This window comes from Macaca fascicularis, chromosome 19, assembly GCF_037993035.2.
Source record: "Macaca fascicularis isolate 582-1 chromosome 19, T2T-MFA8v1.1".
Classification (NCBI taxonomy): domain Eukaryota; kingdom Metazoa; phylum Chordata; class Mammalia; order Primates; family Cercopithecidae; genus Macaca; species Macaca fascicularis.
In genome coordinates this window covers 62,195,022-62,217,160 of record NC_088393.1, presented here as the reverse complement: position 1 = coordinate 62,217,160, position 22,139 = coordinate 62,195,022, and the positions used below count along the sequence as shown (strand labels likewise).

Sequence of the window (22,139 nt, the reverse complement as noted above, 5' to 3'; positions counted from 1 at the left end):
ATAAGAATAAAAATTTCAAAACAAAGCCTAAGTAATTACTCTGAAAATGTTGAACTTGGATTGAGGTGTGGAGGGAAACCCAAAGAAACAAAAGGCACAGTGGAGGCAGAAATGATTCAGAGGTTTGTTCCGGAGGTGGGGTGGAAGTAGACTCTGTTGCAAAAAAACAAAAAAAAAATTAAGAGAAGTAAAAGAAAAAGAGTACTATTGGTTAGAAAAGAAACACTCCAGGGCCACGAAAGGGTCATGATTTCTTCCCCTATTTCCCTGCATTTCTCTTCTGTGCTCACTGCCACTCACAGCTCAGCCTGGGCTGCACAGCCCGGTGTCAGGTGCGTCTCTGCTGACCTGGGTCTGCTGCAGCATGGACCTGCATCTTCCCTGAAGCATCTCCAGGGCTGGAGAGATGACTGCCATGGTAAGGACCCCGCGAGGCTGAGCCGATGGACGGGCTGAAGGAGGGAGGGAGACCCCATGGGGAGGCTCTGAGAGGGAAGAGGAGCCCACGGTCTCCCTCTAAGGGGCTGACTCAGGAAGGCACCGGGTCTATTTGCTGCTGTGTCCCGGCCCTCAGTGAGATAAAGATAAATCAGGCAGACAGTGGCCCGGGGACGGGGAGACCCCATTTCTCTCTGAAATGTCTGCAGAGAGCCTGATGCCCGCCCCCACCTCAGCCCTGGGGAAATGAGAGCCAGGCTCCTGGGGAGGGCAGTTCCCCTTCCTGTGGGCTGAGGATGAGACAATCCCATGACAAGAAGGACCCAGCCTCCGAGCGGCCACACCCTGTGTGTGTCTCTGTCCTGCCAGGCACCATGGTCTCATCCATCTGCACAGCTGCAGCCAGTGGGAGGAGACGCTGTGACCCCTGCCCTCGTGGCTCTGCTCTGCCTCGGTGAGATTGGAAGCAGGGAAGGGGCACCCTAGTCTGGGAGGGACCCCACTCCATAACCAGGGCCTTGTCTATCAGGAAACTCCAGGGTGTTAGCAGGTTCCCAGGGCGGGGAGGGTCTGCTCAGGCTTCAGGGGCAAATCCCTCATAGGGAACTCTCTTCCAGGTCTGAGTCTGGGCCCCAGGACCTGTGTGCAGGCAGGTGAGTCTGTCCCCAGCTGTCCTAGGTCCCTCCTCCTCACTGGGGACAGGGGCCACCCATGGGCAGCTGGGAGAGGAGACCGCAGTTCTGGGTGACTGATGGCGACATCTGAAGGGTCCTGGGACTGGGAGCTGGGATCTGAGGGCTGAGGGACGTCTTGGGATGCAGCCTCTGATTTCCTTCCAGGGCCCCTCCCCAAACCCGCCCTCTGGACTGAGCCAGGCTCTGTGATCATCCGGGGGAACCCCGTGACCATCTGGTGTCAGGGGACCCTGGAGGCCCAGGAGTACCGTCTGGATAAAGAGGGAAGCACAGCGCCCTGGAACACACAGAACCCACTGGAGCCCAGGAACAAGGCCAGATTCTCCATCCCATCCATGACAGAGCACCATGCAGGGAGATTTCGCTGTTACTATCTCAGCCCTGAAGGCTGGTCAGAGCCCAGTGACCCCCTGGAGCTGGTGGTGACAGGTGAGAGGACACTCAGGGGTCCCAGCCCCAGGCTCTGTCCTCAGGAAGGGGGTCGGCTCTCAGGGGCGTCTCCCTCTCACAGCCCAGCCCTGGGGGATGATGTGGGAGGTGGGAGCCCATTAAACACGGTGCCTCCTTCTCTCCTAGGATTCTACAGCAAACCCACCCTCTCAGTCCTGCCTAGCCCTGTGGTGGCCTCAGGAGGGAACGTGACCCTCCTGTGTGGCTCACGGCTAAGATTCGACAGGTTCATTCTGACTGAGGAAGGAGACCACAATCTCTCCTGGACCTCGAACTCACAGCTGTCTCTTAGTGGGCAGTTCCAGGCCCTGTTCCCTGTGGGCCCCGTGACCCCCAGCCACAGGTGGACGTTCAGATGCTATGGCTCTCGCAGGCATATCCTACAGGTGTGGTCAGAACCCAGTGACCTCCTGGAGATTCCGGTCTCAGGTGAGGAAGCCACAGCCTTCTCTCGTACAATTTAGGGGAGCCAGGCAGGTTGTGGAGACTCTTACCTGCAGGGCAGCCCCTGCTAAGAAAGAAAAAAAGGGGAAGGAGAATACAGAAATCCTAGGGATACAAGTTCAGAGTGAGAAAAACAGAGCAAAGGCCGGGCGTGGTGGCTCACACCTGTAATCTCAGCACTTTGGGAGGCTGAGGCGGGTGGATCACCTGATGTCAGGAGTTCAAGAACAGCCTGACCAACACAGTGAAACCCCATCTTTACTAAAAATATAAAAATAGCTGGGTGTGGTGGTATACACCTGTAATCCCAGCTATTTGGGAGGCTGAGGCAGGAGAATCGCTTGAATCTGGGAGGCAGAGGTTGCAGTCAGCCAAGATTGTGTCATTGCACTCCAACCTGGGTGACAGAGCGAGATTCCATCTCACAAAAAAAAAAAAAAAAAAAAAAAAAAAAAAAAAAGGCCAGGCACGGTGGCTCACGCCTGTAATCCCAGCACTTTCGGAGGCTGAGGTGGGCGGATCACGAGGTCAGGAGATCGAGACCATCCTGGCTAACACGGTGAAACCCCGTCTCTACTAAAAACACAAAGAATTAGCTGGGCGTGGTGGCGGGTGCCTGTAGTCCCAGCTACTCGGGAGGCTGAGGCAGGAGAACGGCGTGAACCCAGGAGGCAGAAGTTGCAGTGAGCCGAGATCGTGCCACTGCACTCCAGTCTGACTCCATCTCAAAAAAAAAAAAAAAAAAGAGGAAAAGAAAAAGAAAAACAGAGCAAGGAAGACTCCAGACGGAGGTTTACAGAAGGAACCAGCCCCTGCACTCCCGTCTCCTTTCCCCTGCAGGTGTGTCTAGAATGCCCTTCCTCCTGACCCCACAGGGCCCTGTGTGGTCCCTGGAGAGAACCTGACCCTCCAGTGTCACTCTGATGTTGGCTATGACAGGTTCACTATACACGGAGGACAGACATGACCTCCTCCAGCACCCTGGCCAGCAGCCCCGGGCTGGGCTCTCCCAGGATGACTTCCCCCTGGGCTTGGAAGTGACCCCCAAAACCCCCTCATTTCTGACCTTCTGGGGCATCTGAGATGTGGCTCATCCCAGACCTAGAAAAGCAGCTCTTATCAGTCACCCTAAGACCTGGTCTGCTCTTGCCAATAGCGACACCTCGTAAGGGTTAGAAAGCCAAGAGGGGCAGCTGCAGGTACATGTAATCGTATCTATCCATCCTGGGGTCTGAGATTCGTGAGATGAAGCCACAAAATTACGAGAAAGAAAGATTTACAAAAAACCCCACTGTTTAGAATCTCCCCTCTCTCACACATCACACGAAGTTGTTTCAGATTTTCTACTAAAAACCATGCAGCTCTACAAGACTCCCAGGCCCCCACCCTATCCTGCAGGATGAGCGATGAGTAGAGGAAGGAGAACAGACCTGGTGAGCAGGATTTGGGGTCCAGGCCTGACTTGGAACATGGGGAAGGTGCTGGGGCTGGTGGAGGAGGAAGAGAGGCAGGCAAGTTGGAGAGAGGACAGATGGACCCTCCCTTGGCAGCTCTCACTTCTTGTTTCCATGAGATCCTGAAGATGGAGCCCCTCACCCACACCTGCGGGGTCCCTGGGCCCACTCAGGACAGGGGAGGACGCTGCTCCGGCCTCGGTGGGATCTGACTGTGATGAGGGTGGAACCCACCCCAGACCTGCTCCTTTAAAGAGAAGCACCCCAGCTGTGGGTGCCACTCTCATGACCCCTCCTGTCTTCAACCGGAAGCCTCTTTGCTCAGGGCACCCCTGAGACGAAGGAGGGGCCGTGCACTTGCTCCCAGCAGTAACTTAGGAACTTATTCACGGCACATCTTGTCTGCTGTTCATTGCTACTCTGCATTTGCTGGGCATGCTAGTCTATTTTCTCTCTCTTCTTCTGAATCTTTTAAAACAATATTTGAATATTTAAATTTGTCTCTTTAAGATATGTGGATTTATGATTTAAAAACCAGTAATTCCACTCCCATTGTTGTGGGGCGTAATTCAATATTTACATTTGCTTTATAAAATTAGTTGTTAACGACAAGTATTTCTATTATTAATATATAAAATTGAAGTTTATGAATGAAGTTAACAAGTGTTTTGAAGTTCTGTTCATAAGAATGTGTACATTTAGTCTAAAGAATTCTTCAACTACTTTAATTATTTTTAAGTGAAATATTTGATTCATTTATCTTTCTTTCTTTTTTTTTTTTTTTTTTTTTGAGATGGAGTCTTGCTCTGTCACCCAGGCTGGAGTGCAGTGGTGCAGTCTCAGCTCATTGCAAGCTCTGCTTCCTGGGTTCACCCCATTCTCCTGCCTCAGCCTCCCAAGTAGCTGGGACTACAGGTGCCCGCCACCATGCCTGGCTAGTATTTTCAGTAGAGACAGGGTTTCACCGTGTTAGCCAGGATGGTCTCGATCTCCTGACCTCGTGATCCACCCGCCTCAGCCTCCCAAAGTGCTGGGATTACAGGTGTGAGCCACCGTGCCCAGCCTGATTAATTTATATTTCTAAGTAAGATATACACATGAGAAAGCTTTTAGTTTGAGTATATTCATTTAATTTCATATTAGCTTGCTATGACATTTTTCCCTTTCCATTATCTTTCAACTGATCTCCCCAAATTTACTGATAAAATTAACTATAAGAAAATTGAAAATTTATTTTTTATTTCTAAACTGCATATCAATTTTTGTCACTTCAAGTATTAATATGCATGTAATTGCATCTTAAATAAATATCTAAAGTTTAACATATATACATACTTATGTATGGTTATATAAGTTACATCTGAATATAAGTGTAGGTATATCTGCATATGTTTTTTATATGTATATCTACATGCTTAATGTATTTCACATCACGGGCTTTTACACATTTGTTATTGGTCTTCTCACTTAGATTTGCACTTTATAAAATCAGAAATTGTTTTTTGTTTGTTTGTTTGAGACGGAATCTTGCCCTGTCGCCCAAGCTGGAGTGCAGTGGCACGACCTGGGCTCACTGCAACCTCCGCCTCCCAGTTTCAAGCGATTCTCCTGTTTCAGATGCCCGAGTAGCTGGGATTATAAGCATGTACCACCACGCCCAACTAATTTTTTGTATCTTTAGTAGAGACAGGGTTTCACCACGTTGGTCAGGCTGGTCTCGAACTCCTGACCTCGTGATCTGCCCTCCTCCCAAAGTGCTGGAATTACAGGCATGAGCCACCGGGCCTAGCCCTAAAAGCAGAAATTGTTTTATGGCCTCTGATAATGTCATATATATATATATATATACACACACACACACACACACACACACACACCCACACCCACACACATTTATATACATACATATATATATGACTGACTACATGAATAATCAGCTAACTAGAGACTTATTGTATGATGAAACACCAGGTGAGGTGGTTGAGGTGGCGTGAAGGGGAGGCAGCTGTTTGTGTTTCTGACATTCAGGAGCCCCTGAGGACCCACCCCTCATGCACGGAGCCTGAGTCCTCAGCTGGTGGATCCATGAAACTCTCATCTCCGGGAGGATTGGCTCATGTGCTCCCGTGTCCCAGGCTGCACAGACAGCACCCAGGGCTCAGTGACCTCTGTACCGGGGACCAGATCCTGGTCTTTCACGGTGCAGGAAAACTCTTTCCCAAATGACTCACGAGCAAAAACAAAGGAAAGGTGAAATAATTCAGTGAGGAGACTGGAGGGAACCCTGCTCCAGCAGTGGGAGGGCTTATCGAGGAACTCCATAGAAGTCATGTTGAGAGGCATAGGGAACTAGGAGAATGCAGAGCCCAGGGGAGAGGCTGGGCTCAGGTCTCTTCAAGAACTTCTCCTTCCCCTTCCCCTTCCCCTGTTTTGATTTTCAGGAGCAGCTGATAACCTCAGTCCGTCACAAAACAAGTCTGACTCTGGGACTGGTGAGTGAGGAGATGCTCTCGGTTATGGAACTGGCACAGAGGGTCAGGTCCTGTTAAGATGATGTGGGTGCCCTGGGGGTCATCTAGGGGTCCTGGGTGATACTGATCTGCCCTGACCTCTGTGACCTCTTTGTCCACCATCCCCAGCCTCACACCCCCAGGATTACACTGTGGAGAATCTCATCCGCATGGGCGTGGCCGGCTTGATCCTGGTGGTCCTTGGGATTCTGATATTTCAGGATTGGCACAGCCAGAGAAGCCCCCAGGATGCAGCTGGGAGGTGAACAGAAGAGAGGACAATGCACCATTGGGTGCTGGAGCCTTGGAAGAGAATCTGAAAGTCCCAGGAGGTTCTGGAAGACAATCTGAGGCCTATGCTATCTGGACTGTCTGCTAGCAATTTCTTTTTTGTTTGTTTGTTTTTCTTTTTTCTCTCTTTCTTTTTTTTTTTTTTTTTTTTGAGACGGAGTCTCGCTCTGTTGCCAGGCTGGAATGCAGTGGTGGAATCTGGGCTCACTGCAACCTCCGCCTCTTGGGTTCAAGTGATTCTCCTGCCTCAGCCTCTGGCAATTTCTGGAGTGAGGAATGGATGTTTGAGTGCAGGGACACTGGTCTGGGGTGATCTGTAGAGGACCATAAAAATATGATACCTTTCCTTTCTATTAATGTTGACTTCCCTTGGTTGGATTCCCTTCTCTTCCCAGCCCGAGACATGAGGCTACATCCCACATGGCAGCGTTGGGTCCACATCTCCGCACGCCTGTGTACTGTGGTCCATGGCGTGTCAGCCAGTCCTCTTCATTTCTCATTACCACACTCCCTGTGTGCTTTACTGAGCCTCCATCTCTTCAGTTCAGAGTTCCACACCTGACCCAGTAACTAAATCCATGGGAGAAGGTCAGATCCCCACCAGGAAAAGATAAATCCAGAAGGGCATCCTAACCTCCCGTCTGTAGCCTTCAAGCCTCTTCACTCTTTTTTTTTTTTTTTTTTTTTTTTTGAGACGGAGCCTCGCTCTGTCACCTAGGCCGGAGTGAGGTGGTGCCAATTCAGCTCACTGCAAGCTCCGCCTCCCGGGTTCAAGTGATTCTCCTGCCTCAGCCTCCCAAGTAGCTGGGACTACAGGCCCCCGCCACCACGCCTGGCTAATTTTTGTATTTTTAGTAGTGACAGGGTTTCACCATGTTGGCCAGGATGGTCTCGATCTCCTGACCTTGTGATCCGCGCACCTCGGCCTCCCAAAGTGCTGGGATTACAGGCTTGAGCCACTGCGCCCGGCCCGACAAACTTCTTTACTCAGCCCACTGATTCAATTCTTACCCAGAAATGCCCTCAAAGACACATCCAGAATAGTGTTTAACCAAATACCTGGGCACCCTGTGAATCAATCAAGTTGACATAAAAGTATCCATCACACCAATAGATCTTCACATCCTAGTACCTTCCTGACACACGGTCATTGCTCAATACATTGCACCGTCAGGCAGACGGCAGGAAGGAAGATATTTTTCATTCGTGGAAACTCAGGAAAAGGAAGTTACTTGGCCCATGTTACACAGCCTGGATGAAATGCAGAGTTAACGCTGCAGTTGCAGTTGAGTTGGCTTCTCTCCTGCCTTCTCCAGCTGCATGTTCTGGGACAAGGTCACTCCTTGGGTGTGGGTTTGGCATGAGGTGGAGGCAGGCTGGTCAGGCAGAATGTGGGGAGTCAGGTGAGACTCAGATCTTGTCTGAAAGATCCCTGGAGCCTGCTGTCTCCTCTGCCTCATCCTTCAGGGGAGGCTGTTCCCCTTCCTAAGACGCCCTTTATGAGGAACCCATGCCCTGTGACACAGCGCTTAGGGCTTGTGACACCTGTGTGTCCATCTGCCCTGCTGGGCTTTGTGGTCTTTATAATTTGTACCTTTGAGGGCCAATGGAAGGTAGTACCAGATCTTGACCCTCATTGCCTTTCTCTGTCTCTGGGAGCTTTGGGGAGAGAGGAGGAATGGAGCTGAGGTAGAAAGACCAGCAGTACTTGTGTTCTGGTCACCCTGCCAACCAAAACAGGATCTGATCCAGACATGATGAAATGAAGAAACCAGCAGGAACCAGCAAAAGGTGACAAAAGAGATCCCTAGCTGTCCTCGTGGCTCACTGGCATAAGACATTCCCACCAGTACCATGACAGTTTACAAATGCCATGGCAAAGACCCAAAAGTTACCACCACTTTTCATTGCAATGACTCAGAAGCTACTGCCCATTTCCTAGAAAGTTCTAAATAACTCTCCCCTCAATCTGCATTGACTTGCTCCTTAATTTGCATATAATATAAGGTAGGTTTACGTGAGTATAAATACAGTTGCCAAGAGCTCAAATGTAGTAGAACTTGGGCGCACTGACTGTGAGTGAGCCCTTCTCTGCAAGGATCAGCCTTATTCAAAAAAAGATTCCTGTTTCACACTATTGGTTTACCTGTGAATCCTGGGTGAAGCCAAGCACCCTCCCAGGTTAAGCCCCGATGTGGGGACTCATCTTTCTTGCAACAGAGTTCCCTTCCCACTTCCAGCTGATGGCCCCTTGGGAGACCCCAGAGGCTCAGGGGCTTGAGTCCTTGAGGAAGGAGAGAATGTGCTCAGCTCCATCTGTGATGCCAGCTCTCAGGGGCCCAGAACGGGCCTGGAGCAGCTTCTATGTGTGGGTCAGGATGAGCTCTCATAGGGGTCCCTCCTCCAGAGCTGTGTTAAGATCCATGGGACCAGCACAAGCAGGTGCATCCTCCCCAGACTTCCTGGTTCAACCCAATGGAGCCGTGAGAGTAGTTTTGCAGGCGGCCTGGGTGCACAGAGAACCTGGTGTTATGAGGACTAGGCTGGGTAGTGACTTGGAGTGACAGCCGGGGAAATTGAGGGAGTAGAGCACCCCCTAGGAACTTCAGCTCCAACTCCTTCCCAGAAACCCTCCACAGATCCTCCACCTGGGCTGACCCAGCTTCCTTGATCATCACGGAGCTTCCTACAACCATCTGTTGTCAGAGGTCTCTGCAGGCTGGCACCTGCCATCTATATAAAGTGAGGGTCTCTCAATTCTCAGATACACAGGCCCTGCAGGACTTCATCAACAAGGCGCCTCTCTGCATAGCTTACAAGAGCTCACACACTGCAGGGTGGTGTGCCTGTGTGTATCACAGCTGGAATGTCTGGTAAAAATGATGTCACCCCCTGCCCCCGGCAGTGACAGGTAGGAGGGAGGATCCGGGTCCCCTCTCCACCGTGGCCCCACCTTGTAAGCAGAGGGAATCACCTCAGCACCTGGACCCATTCAGATTAAGTAAATTTACTGAGGCTTCAGAGGAAGGTCTTCAGGACTCAGGTCTTAGTTATAGATTAAAATAAGTTAGCCACTTATGGCTGGGCATGGTGGCTCATGCCTGTAATCCCAGCATTTTGGGAGGCTGAGGTGGGCAGATCACAAGGTCAGGAGATCGAGACCATCCTGGCTAACACGGTGAAACACCATCTCAACTAAAAATACAAAAAAATAGCCGGGTGTGGTCGCAGGCACCTGTAGTCCCAGCTACTTGGGAGGCTGAGGCAGGAGAACAGCGTGAACCCAGGAGGCGGAGCTTGCAGTGAGCCGAGATCAGGCCACTGCACTCCAGCCTGGATGACAGAGCAAGACTCCATCTCAAAAAACAAAAAAAAGAAGAAGTTAACCACTTATATCTTTAGGTGAATGCACACTTAACGCATAGACATATAACTTAGAAGGTATATAAGCTCTGGAAACTGTGATTTTGTGTTGGTCTGGCGATATTTTCCCAGCCTTCTCCCTGTAGCCGGTTACCTGGCTGCTGATACCCATGTGCTGTCTATAGGGATCTGGGACTGCCCTTTGAAGAGGTGTGTGCTCACTGTCTGTGAAGGCTCATGTGAGCCATCTTGGGCGTACATGCAGATTCCTGGGGAACACATTAGCCACTTGTGAGGGCCACAGGTGAGGCATCTCCCATGGTTCATGCCCGGGTCTCTTGATGGGCCCCACAAGTCAGTTATTAGGCTCTGCAGCAGTTTTTGAGATCTCTGTGTTGGTTACTGTGATGTCTTTCGTCTTTCCCTGGTGCTAGCTCCTTTGGAATGGCTAGACTATTCGGCCGTACCAACTTCCTGAGTGATCTGGGTGGGTGCAGGGTGGATTGGGCTTCTTGGGCAATTTTCCCTGAGGCTGGGAGGCTGTGTGCTCACTCTGCTCCCACTTAGCCCTCTGGTAGGAATTGCACGCCATGGGAGCTTGCTTGGCACTGAGCTGTGCCACCTTGGAGGAGGGGTAATGCAGAAACACGGTAACGTTTCTTCCTACACTCTTCAAGAATCATTTCTCCTTTTTTTTTTTTTTTTTTTTTTTCCCTTACTCTGGTTCTGAAGATGCTGCACTGGACTTCTGAATTCTCGCAGAAATATTTCTGTTCATGGACGGGAGTCAAAATGGATGCTCCTAGAGGGTCTGAGGGCAAGGCTTGTCTATTCCACCATGTTAATAATACCACTCCTTCTATCTTGGGATTTAATTGTAAGTTTCTTGTAAAAATTAAAGATTTTGAAAACAATATGGATTTGAAAGCATAACACAGGTTTTTGACTTTGTTTGTTTGTTTGTTTTTAGACGGAGTTTCACTCTTGTTGCCCAGGCTGGAGTAGAGATGGGATTTCTCCATGTTGGTCAGGTTGGTCTCAAACTCCCGACCTCAGATGATCCACCCACCTCAGCCTCCCAAAGTGCTGGGATTACAGGCATGAGCCACTGCACCCTGCTTATTTTTTTTATTTTCTTAATGTCAGAACTGAGACACAGTAACTCATTTGCTTGTGTCTTGCATTCTCCATTTTGCAATTCTGCCCCTATGGCTGTATCTTCAACTGGATCCACCCATTTTTATATTTAGCATTGACCTGTAACCTCAGGGTTGGGGCAGCCATTGGTCTTTATTGCCTATACACGCAATACACAGATTACCCAAGTATGTCCACTCTTTGACATTATTAGGTGGAAAATTCTACAGAGAAAAAGAATGTTTCCTGTGAAGTACTTCATAGAGAAAAGAGAGCACTTGGGTCTTGCCTCCATTTGCAACTTTGCAATGTAGTGATTTGGTTCTTTACCATATCCCAAATGTGAAGTGTTGTATGTTGTATTTTGTTTATAGCGGTATTAAACACATAGAGTTTGTATCTATTCATTTTTTATCCATTACAAATATTATTTGATGCTATAAATGTCCCACACTTTGCCAATAAGAATCCTCCATTGGGAACCCTTTTTCTTCTGGTCACATGAGTCTGAGGGTACTTGGTGACTCCTTTGCTCTTTTGAACAATAAGGGGTTCTGAGTTCATCTCCTATAGTTTCTGTCCTAAGGTAGCTTCAACCATTTCTTCAGGAAAAAAATGTTAAAATCCTGACAACATATATTTATCAATGTTAAATATTTTTGGGCCGAGAGCAGTGGCTCCCGCCTATATTCCCAGCACTTTGGAAGGCCAAGGAGAGTGGATCATGAGGTCAAGAGATCAGGACCATCCTGGCCAACATGGTGAAACCCCGTCCCTACTAAAAATAAAAAAATTAGCTGCATGAGATGAAATATGTAAAGAAAAAGATGAGCATAAGGATAGGAACAATAGACACTGTGGACTACTAGAGGGTGTAGGAGGGTTAGAAAACTACTTATTGGGCACTATGCTCACTAACTGGGTGATGTGATCCATACTCTAAACCTCAGCATCAAGCAATATTCCCATGTAAGAAATTTGTACTTGTACCCCCTGTATCTGAAATAAAAGTTGGCAGGAAGGAAGGAAGGTAGGAAGGAAGGAAAGAGAGAGAAAGAAAGGGAAAGAAGGAAGGAAGGAAGGGAAGAAAGAGAGGAAAAGAAAGAAAGAAAAGAAAGAAAGAAAAAGAAAGAAAGAAAGAGAAAGAAAGAAAGAAACTAAGGAAGGAAGGAAGGAAAAGAAGGAAGGAAGGGGAGAAAGAGAAAAAGAGAGAAATAATGAAAGAGGAAGAAAAAGGAAGGAAGGAAGGAGAGAGAGAGAAAGAAGGAAGGAAGGAAGGAAAGAAGGAAGGAAGGAAAGAAGGAAGGAAGGAAAGAAGGAAGGAAGGAAAGAAGGAAGGAAGAAAGGAAGGAAGGAAGGAAGGAAGGAAGGAAGGAAGGAGAGGTCCAGCTGAAGTGGAGAGAGGAGTGGACACGAGTCCTTGTCCCTGTCCATGGTGCTGATTCCTAGGGATGGCAAAGATGCCCCAGGCACCTGTGGAATCAGGTCCGCAACCGGAAGAGCAGACTAAAAGGTCCCTCATATTCTGTAGGACAAGTGGGTGGGTAATTCACAGAGAGTGATAGCTTGAAGTGGAGATGGCTCAGCCACTCTAAGATAGATGCCTTTAGCAAACTCTATCTAAATCTGGGATGGTACTCTTCCATCCATCAAAGGCAGAATGCCATCCTTATTTCCAAAAGGTCTCTCAGCTCTAAACTTCTGTACCAGTAACTTCCTGGGAAAGAACGTGTCAGAATTCACTTTTTCTGTGACCTCTGTCTACTCTGGACATATTTTGTCTCCACCAGTAACTGTTTTCATCGTGTGGAGGCAGGAACAAAAGCAAGATAGCAGTTTTCTGATTAGATTTCCATAATCATCAGGTTGTCACCCTGGCAGGGGAAACCACAACACTGAGTACTTGAAAGATAATCTCTCCTGGGTTTGAAACTTCCTGTACAATGGCACGATCTTGGCTCACTGCAACCTCTACCTTCTGGGCTCAAGTGATTCTCCTGCCTAAGCCTCTCGAGCAGCTGGGACTACAGGCGTGCACCACCATTTCCGGCTAATTTTGTATTTTTGGTAGAGATGGGGTTTCACCATGTTGGTCAGGCTGGTCTCGAACTCCTGACCTCAAGTGATCCACCCACCTCGACCTCATGAAGTGCTGGGATTACAGGTGTGAGCCACTGCACCCGGCCACATATCTCCTTATTCTAGTTCTTCTCAGAGAGTATTCTGCATATGTATATTTCTCTCCATCCAATGATTTGAGATTCATGGTTTTATTGTAGATAGGTTTTTTCTCATTTTATTTCTTTATTGATTTTTACTTAACAATTTATTGCACATCTGTAAATACAGATCTATGTTACTTCACATCACTTATTAAATTTGCTCATAATTAAATAAGTATTGTCCACACTAGGAAACTTTCTGCATATTGGTTCACAAAATACTTCAATCAGCTGATCTTATATTGAATAATATTATTTTTCTGGATCTTTATATAGTGACCACCTTCTCATTGTTTGGTTCTTACCAAACCTGTCACATCCGCAAAGACATTTTCCATGACAAAGTAGGTTAAGTGATTCTTGCTCACCTATATTCTCTAATAGTCCTTGTATTAGGTTAACACATATTTGAGATCTCTAGGTAGCTTAATTTTTTGTCCATGTATCCGTCTGCACATGGTTTTTTTTTTTTCTAATTTATCTCCTTAAAAAATTTTTGCTTTTTTCTCATGAGTTTATACATTGAATTAACAATGGGAGATTTTGTTCACTGTAGTGTTTCTTGTTCCTGAAAAAGAGGCTTGGATGCGGCCTGGCATGGTGGCTCACACCTGTAATCCCAGCACTTTGGGAGGCCAAGGTGGGCAGATCATCTGAGGTCAGGAGTTCGGGACCAGCCTGACCAACATGGAGAAACCCTGTCTCTATTAAAAATACAAAATTAGACAGGCATAGTTGCGCATGTCTGTAATCCCAGCTACTCAGGAGACTGAGGGAGGCGAATCGGTTGAATCTGGGAGGCAGAGGTTGCCGTGAGCCAAGATCTCACCATTGCACTCCAGCCTGGGCAACAAGAGCAAAACTCTGCCTCAAAAAAAAAAAAAAAAAAAAAAAAAGGTTTGGATGCTATAGTCATTCATTGCAGAACAGGACAGATGGGTGGACCCAATCATTAAAAGTGAGTCAGTGATTATTACTTTTAGTAGTAGTAGTATTAAGCTGCACTGGACCACAGAGATAATTGGATGAGGCAGAACAATAGAAAAGGCAGTGACAGCCTTTGGCTCTGTTGTATGCTGGGCTCTGGTACAACCTAGAGTCACACACACATGAATTCTGTATGGACAGGTGAAGAGTTACGAGAGGTATTTACCTTAAGGGGTTAAGCATGGGTTTAGCTAATTTGGGAAGAAATTTGAGATGAGAAAGGAGCATAGTTAAGCACTGCTGTGTCTTTGAAATCCTTTTTTCTGTCACTGAGTTGTGGTTGCAAAACTAAACTCTTACTATCCCCCAAACCGAGAGGTTGGTGGTGACCTCAATGAGGCCCAAGAACTGGAACAAATTTGAGGAAGGAAATCATACAGTGCTCCGTCTGAGGTGGAAGTTGAGGTTAGCAAGGACTGTTACACAATTCTCCCATGAGAAGGCAAGAGAGGTCCAGGTGTGGGGCCCCAGCACTTTGGGAGGCCAAGGTGGGTGGATCACCTGAGGTCAGGAGTTCGAGACCAGCCTGACCAACAAGGTGAAGCCCCGTCTCTACTAAAAATGCAAAAATTAGTTGGTCATGGTGGCACGTGCCTATAGTCCCAGCTACTCTGGAGGCTGAGACAAGAGAATTGCTTGAACCTGGGAGGCAGAGGTTGCAGTGAGCTGAGATTGTGCCACTGCACTCCAGCCTGGGCGACAGAGCAAGACTCCATCTCAAAAAAGAAGAAGAAGAAGAAGAAGAAGAAGAAGAAGAAGAAGAAGAAGAAGAAGAAGAAGAAGAAGGGGAAGAGGAAGAGGAAGAGGAAGAGGAAGAGGAAGAAGGAGGAGGAGGAAGAGGAGGAAGAGGAGGAGGAGGAGGAGAGGGGAGGGGAGGGGGGGGATGGGGAGGGGAGAAGGGGGAGGGGAGGAGGGGGAGGGGAGGAGGGGGAGGGAGAGGAGGACTAAGAAAGAAGAGAGAAGAAAGAAAGAAAAAGAAAGAAAATTGAATAGTTGTCTATTCCAATTGTTCATACCAGATCTGTGGATATGGTCAACAGGATAGGTCTGAGACTCACTGAATTTACACTGAGAAAGACGTGAGCTCAGACTATGTTGATCATATGATCTCCACAAACCCCTTCTGACTGGAGGGTCACTGATATTTTGGGTCTCCTGGAATGAGTATCAGCTCAGAATCAGTGTCCAGTAGCACCCAAGATGTCTGGTAACTGTGTTTTTCTCTAGTGCACAGTTGCCCTGACAAAAGGTCATAGGTCTCCTTCAGGAAGGCTGGGAGGGAGATTAACAGTGTAAATGGCAGTGTAGCAGAGGCAATGTCAAGGAAATGTGGCCTTCATCATAATTCAAGGGGTTCTGGGCCTATAAACTGGCTCCATTCCAGGAATTGATTAAGGGACTGCTGTGTATGCTTTTATGATTCAGGTTAAACTTTTGCTTACTTTACCCAGCCATTTTCTGATGACACAGATTAAAATTAAGTAGGTTTCTTATCTATTTCACTTATGGGAACACCATGACAAACTAGCAAGCACCACATGGTCGCATAAGTCACATGATTTCAATTGCTGCTTTGAGTCTGCTTTGCATTACTGTGGTCACACCAATCTCGCCTTTGTTAGTGGAGTTTCGCCGCATGGCCCCTGCCACTCTGGGATCCAATGACTCTAGTTACATTTATGTTTCTCGATTCAGCAGCTCTCGCCTGAAGTTTGAATCTAAAAAGAAAAATCATCACAGAGCTCTTCCACAATTCTGGGTCTTCCCTCACACATTTATTTCTCACAAGATTGTTGAAAGATACATTTTCGGCTGGGCACGGTGGCTCACGCCTTTCAGAGGCCGAGGCTGGTGGATCATTTCAGGTCAGGAGTTCGAGACCAGCTTGGCCAACACGGTGAGATCCTGTCTCTACCAAAAATACAAAAATTAGCTGGGTGTGGTGGCGCACGCCTGTAATTCCAGCTACTCAGGAGACTGAGGCAGGAGAATCGCTTGAACCCAGGAGATGGAGGTTGCAGTGAGCTGAGATCACACCACTGCGCTCCAGCCTGGGCAACAGAGTGAGACTCCGTCTCAAAAAAAAAAAAAAAAAAAAGAAAAAGAAAAAAAGAAAGATACATCTTCTAGACTCTTCCAATTTAGATGAGGAGTTTTGAATGACAACTCCTCTCTAACATTTCAATCTTCCTAAACATTTGAATCCGTTTCTCTATAGTAAATAAACCAAGGCAGGTCTGGCATTTTGAGTCTAATCACTTTGGGCCACCTTTGGTGGAAACCTCCACCTTAATGACCTCGTGAGGGTCCTGGGCACCTGTGGCGACCCACCTCTGACCTCCGTTATTTAATGTGGATCCATCTACACTTGGGGACTTCCATGCCTCATGACATCTACACTTGGGGGCTTCCATGCCTCTTGACAGTTATGTTCTGCGTATTTCAGAAATGCTGCCTGTAGATTTCTCCATTAGGGATCTCAGATGTGAGATCTCGAGTGAACACATCAATCATCCAATGCTCTGATCCTATCATATCCCAAACACCTCATGTCCTCACCTGGTCTGGAAATGAAGCACCAAGGATCCTCTCCCATGTCCCAGGAACCACTGACCCCACAACCATGGTGACGAGTGGGATTTGCGACAACAAGCTGCAAGGGAAGAAACTGAGGCTCAGAGATGGTTCATTACCGCCCGAGGTCACGTAGGCAGTGGATGATAACCGGTCATTGAATAAATATCAGCTCCCTCCCCCACTCCCCAAATCAAAGCTCAAACATAAGTCATTGTTCCCAAAACGTTGAACAGGGATTGAGGTGCAGAGGGAGAGCCAAGGACGCCAGGGGCACCGAGGAGGCCGGAAAGACTCAGAGGTTTGTTCCCAGGGAGGTCAGGGGTGGACGTTGTAGAAAACAAAAAGGGAGGAAGTTAACAAAAGGGTGGGATTACTATTGATTAGAAAGAAAATCTATAGTCCAAGGCCACAAAGAGGGTCACGACTTCCTCTCTTTATTCCCTGCGTTTCTCCTGTGTTCTCACTGCCACACGCAGCTCAGCCTGGGCTGCACAGCCCGGTGTCAGGTGCGTCTCTGCTGACCTGGGTCTGCCTGCAGCATGGACCTGCATCTTCCCTGAAGCATCTCCAGGGCTGGAGAGACGACTGCCATGGTAAGAACCCCGCGACGCTCAGCTGATGGACAGGCTGAAGGAGGGAGGGAGACCCCATGGGGAGGCTCTGAGAGGGAAGAGGAGCCCACGGTCGCCCTCGCCTGAAAGGGGCTGACTCAAGAAGGCATCAGTTCTTTCTCCTGCTACATCCCAGGTCTTAGCGAGATGAAGGCAAGCCAGACAGACGGTGGCTGGGGGTCAGGAAAGACCCCATTTCTGTCTGAAATGTCTACAAAGGGGTTGGGCCTGCCCCTACCTCAGACCTAAAGAAATGACAGCCAGGTTCCAGGGGAGGGCAGTTCCACTTCCTGTGTGGCTGCAGATGACAAAACCCCATAAGAAGGACCCAGCCTCCGAGTGGCCACACCCCATGTCTCTGTCCTGCCAGCACCGAGGGCTCATCCATCTGCAGAGCAGGGCAGTGGGACGAGACGCCATGACCCCCATCCTCACGCTCCTGATCTGTCTCGGTGAGATTTGAAGAGGGAGGGGAGATTCTAACCTAGGAGGGGCCTCACCCCACAGCCAAACTCTGGTGCATAAGGAGACCCCAGGGGCTCACAAAGATCCCAGGGAGGGGAGGACCTGCTCAGGTTTCAGGGGCAAATCTCTCACAGGGAACTCTCTTCCAGGGCTGAGTCTGGGCCGGAGGACCTGTGTGCAGGCAGGTGAGTCTGTCCCCAGATGTCCCAGGTCCCTTCTCCTCACTGGGGACAAGGGGCCACCCCCGTGCAGCTGGGGACAGGGAATAGCAGATCTGGCCTGACTGATGGGGGCATCTGGAGGGTCCTGGACTGGGAGCTGGAATCTGTTGGGTTGGGTAGGAAATGACTTAGAATCTGAACTCTGATTTCCTTCCAGGCACCCTCCCCAAACCCACCCTCTGGGCTGAGCCAGACTCTGTGATCACCCAGGGGAGTCCCATGACCCTCAGGTGTCAGGGGAGCCTGGAGACCCAGGAGTACCGTCTATATAGAGAAGAAAAAACAGCACCCTGGATTACACGGATCCCACAGGAGCTTGTGAAGAAGGGCCAGTTCCCCATCCCATCCACCACCTGGGAGCACACAGGGTGGTATCGCTGTATCTATGGTAACCCCACGGCAGGCTGGTCAGAGCCCAGCGACCCCCTGGAGCTGGTGGTGACAGGTGAGAGGACACTCAGGGGTCCCAGCCCCAGGCTCTGTCCTCAGGAAGGGGGTCGGCTCTCAGGGGCGTCTCCCTCTCACAGCCCAGCCCTGGGGATGATGCGGGAGGTGTGAGTCCCATTTAACACGGTGCCTCCTTCTCTCCTAGGAGCCTACAGAAAACCCACCCTCTCAGCCCTGCCCAGCCCTGTGGTGGCCTCAGGAGGGAACGTGACCCTCCAGTGTGTCTCACGGGTGGCATTTGACGGCTTCATTCTGTGTAAGGAAGGAGAAGATGAACACCCACAATGCCTGAACTCCCAGCCCCGTACCCGTGGGTCATTCCAGGCCGTCTTCTCCGTGGGCCCCGTGAGCCCGAGTCGCAGGTGGTCGTACCGGTGCTATGGTTATGACTCACGCTCTCCCTATGTGTGGTCTTTACCCAGTGATCTCCTGGAGCTCCTGGTCCCAGGTGAGAAATTCACAGCATTGCCTGGAGTTCCCTGAGTCTCCGGGCAGGTGGGGAGGAGCCGCGTCTCAGGGCAGCTCCAGGTGGGATGATGTTGGGACGAGAGGGCTCAGGGCTCCTGGGGCCAGAGACACAGAAAGATCAGCAGTGGTGAGGCCCAGGGGGAGAGGGAGGGTTTGTGGGGAAGCCTGAGGGTCGCTCCTGGAAACCGTGACCACCTTTTCCCAGGTGTTTCTAAGAAGCCGTCACTGTCAGTGCAGCCGGGTCCTGTCGTGGCCCCTGGGGAGAAGCTGACCCTCCAGTGTGGCTCTGATGCCGGCTACAACAGATTTGCTCTGTACAAGGAGTGGGGACGTGACTTCCTCCAGCGCCCTGGCCGGCAGCCCCAGGCTGGGCTCTCTCAGGCCAACTTCCCCCTGGGCCCCGTGAGCCGCTCCTACGGGGGCCAGTACAGATGCTCCGGTGCACACAACCTCTCCTCCGAGTGGTCGGCCCCCAGTGATCCCCTGGACATCCTGATCTCAGGTGAGGAGCCCAGCGGGTTCAGTCAGGGACCCACGCTCTGCACAGGCCCTGCTGGGGGAGCCAAGATGGTGATGGCTGGGACGAGGTGTGGGGGTCCCAAGGGAGAGAGAGACAGACAGAGACAGGCGATGGGCAGAGAGGGGGAGACTCAGAGAAAACAGACAGAGAGACTAAGGGTTCCAGAGAGAGGCCTGGGAGGTATCAGCTCAGAACAAGTTGGGGCAGCCCCTCATCCATCCTTCCCCTCTCCAGGACAGATCCGTGCCAGACCCTTCCTCTCAGTGCAGCCGGGCTCCACGGTGGCCTCAGAAGAGAATGTGACCCTGCTGTGTCAGTCACAGGGATGGATGCACACTTTCCTTCTGACCAAGGAGGGAGCAGCTGATCCCCCCCTGCGTCTAAAATCAAAGCGCCAATCTCATAAGTACCAGGCTGAATTCCCCATAAGTCCTGTGACCTCAGCCCATGCGGGGACCTACAGGTGCTACGGCTCACTCAGCTCTAACCCCTACCTGCTGACTCACCCCAGTGACCCCCTGGAGCTCGTGGTCTCAGGTGAGGGCCCTGACCCTGTCCTCTCTGAACTCAAAGGCTCAGCTCAGGCCCTGCTCCCAGCAGAGCTCTGGAACAATAATGAAGGAGGAGAGTGAAGGGGCAGGGTCCGCAGGGGAGGATCCAGCCCATGAGAGGGTGGAAATAGATGCGACCTCCCACCCCTGGCTCCCACCCCTGAAGTCTCAGTGGAGTGAAGAGTCGGGAGGGCTGGGAGGAGACGGGGGTGAACCTCAGAGGAGATGAGATTAGAATGACTGTGGAAGACGGAGGCCCCACCCACACCCCTCCTGATGTCTCCACCTCAGAATCAGAGCCTCTGGGGGTCCCAACCTCTAAGTCCTGACCCCGTGGGTGACAAAAAAAACCAGCCACTCCCAAGTCAAGAGAAGTTTCTAGACTCATCTCAATGCTACCTCCAATATTCGGGATCTGATTCAGGGCAGCAGAGGGCAGGGTGGACAGTAGGGTGTGGTCCGCGTGGCTTCCTGGTGCTCCAGGGTTGGGACAGGTGCTCCCTCCTTGGTGGTCAGAGGGGAGGGAGGTGTCTGAGGTTCGGCATTGATGAGTGGAGCAGCGGGGACTTTCCCCCTCCCCGAGCAGGATTCCCAGGAGCCATCACCTCTCATGGGGAGCCAGGGCCAGGGGCGATCATAGGCAGGTGCTTGCTCTAGGAGTCAGGTGGGAGGAGCCCGGGGAGGTGGGGCTGGGACTGTGATGGCTCAGCCTCTCCTTGGGAGGTGGAACTTCTGAAAAAGTTGGTTCCCCTCGCACCCTGGACTCCCCATCTGAATAACGGGGAGCTGCCTGGATGTGACCACCCCAAAGCCCCTTCATTTCTGACCTTCTGGGGCATCTGGGATGTGGCTCCTCCTAGACCTGCTCCCATCTCCAGCCCTCTCTGGCCTTGTCCTAATTCTCCCAATAACGGAGGCTTGTAAGGGTTAAAAAGCCAACGGAGATGGGGGCAGGTGCATGCAGTTTTACTCATCCCTCCTGGAATCTCAGCTTAGTAAGACAAAGCCACACTATTTTGAAACAACAAAGATTTACAAAGTCCCACTGTTTTAGAATCTCCCCTCTCTCATGTAAAAGACAAAATCCCTCCAATTTTATACCGAAAGCCACTCCTGTCACAGCTCTGCATGTCCTGCAGGCCCCTACCCTGTCCTGCAGGATGTGTGATGAGTAGAGGAAGGAGCACAGGCTGGGTCAGGAGGATTTGGGGTCCAGGCCTGACTTGGACACGGGGAAGATACTGAGCTGACGGAGGAGGAAGAGAGGCAGGCGAGATGGAGAGAGGACAGACAGATGCTCCCTTGGCCATTCTCACTTCTTATTTCCAAGGGCCCCTGAGGATGGAGCCCCTCACCCACACCTGCGGGGTCCCTGGGCCGTCTTAGGACGGGAGAGGAGGCTGCTCAGGCCTCAATGGGATCTGACTGTGATGAGGCTGGAGTCCGCCCCAGACCCACTCCTTTAGAGAGAAGCACTCCAGCTGTGGGTGTCCCTCACACGGCCCCTCCTGTGCTCACCTAGAGGCCTCTGTGCTCAGGGCACCCTGAGATTAAGGAGGGGCCGTGCACCTGCTCCCTGGATGAGTTAGGCAATTATTCACAGTGCATCTTGTGTATAACTCATTTCTACTCTGCGTTTTCTATATGCACTTGCCCATTGTTACTCTCTTCTTTTCTAAACCTTTTAAAGCAATACTTGAATATGTAAATTTATAATTTTTATTTCAGTTATGTGAACCTATTATTTAAAAATAATTATATTTCTTTCATTGGGCTGTGATTTAATTTATATATTCAATGTAGACATCCATTTTTCGTTAACCTCAAGTCTTCCTCCCCTACATATTAAAAATTGAGGTTTCCTTAATGAACTTCAGAAGTGTTTGGATGTTTCAAAGCACAGTGGCCCCAGGGAAACTGACCGGGGGGCTCCGTGTGGCTCGTGAAACCCGCGGGAGGTCAGCGGGGGCTGCAGTGCAGCTCAACCCTGGGCCCGGGTGGGTTCATGTCCAATCTTGTCCAATCACTGCATGATTCTAACATCTAAATAAACCTCTTTTATAGGAAAAGGAGGTGCTTTAAATTTGATCATTTAAATTTAAATTAGAAGAGGGCAATTTGGTAGTGAGTTAATATGAAATACAATGAATATACCCAAACCAGTAGCTTTCTCATGGGTACTTACCTCTTGTTTAAAAAATATGAAAGAATCAAATACTTCACTTATAAATTGTCAAAGGTGTTGAATAATTCTTTAAATTAAAATGGACATAATTTTTTAAATGTCT

At 49.8% G+C, this 22,139-nt stretch overlaps 1 protein-coding gene across 17 annotated transcripts in view; it reads left to right on the top strand.

Annotated features, from left to right (window-relative positions):
* Positions 1-269: 269 nt before the first annotated feature.
* The window catches only part of LOC102143922 (leukocyte immunoglobulin-like receptor subfamily A member 3), a 103,456-nt gene continuing 81,586 nt past the window's right edge, over positions 270-22,139 (top strand). For 12 of the 17 annotated variants that reach the window (XM_065535947.1, XM_065535945.2, XM_074024651.1 and 9 more), the window contains exons 1-2: positions 270-418; positions 808-892. In XM_065535947.1, coding sequence (XP_065392019.1) covers positions 407-418; positions 808-892 — 97 coding nt within the window. In that variant the 5' untranslated portion in view covers positions 270-406. Of the gene's footprint in view, positions 419-807; positions 893-1,055; positions 1,092-1,277; positions 1,563-1,709; positions 2,013-5,922; positions 5,974-6,120; positions 6,629-17,524; positions 17,632-17,793; positions 17,830-18,022; positions 18,311-18,457; positions 18,761-18,985; positions 19,283-19,534; positions 19,838-22,139 lie in introns of those variants that run through there. The other 5 variants (XM_065535948.2, XM_005590292.5, XM_074024659.1 and 2 more) reach the window with 4 other exon arrangements.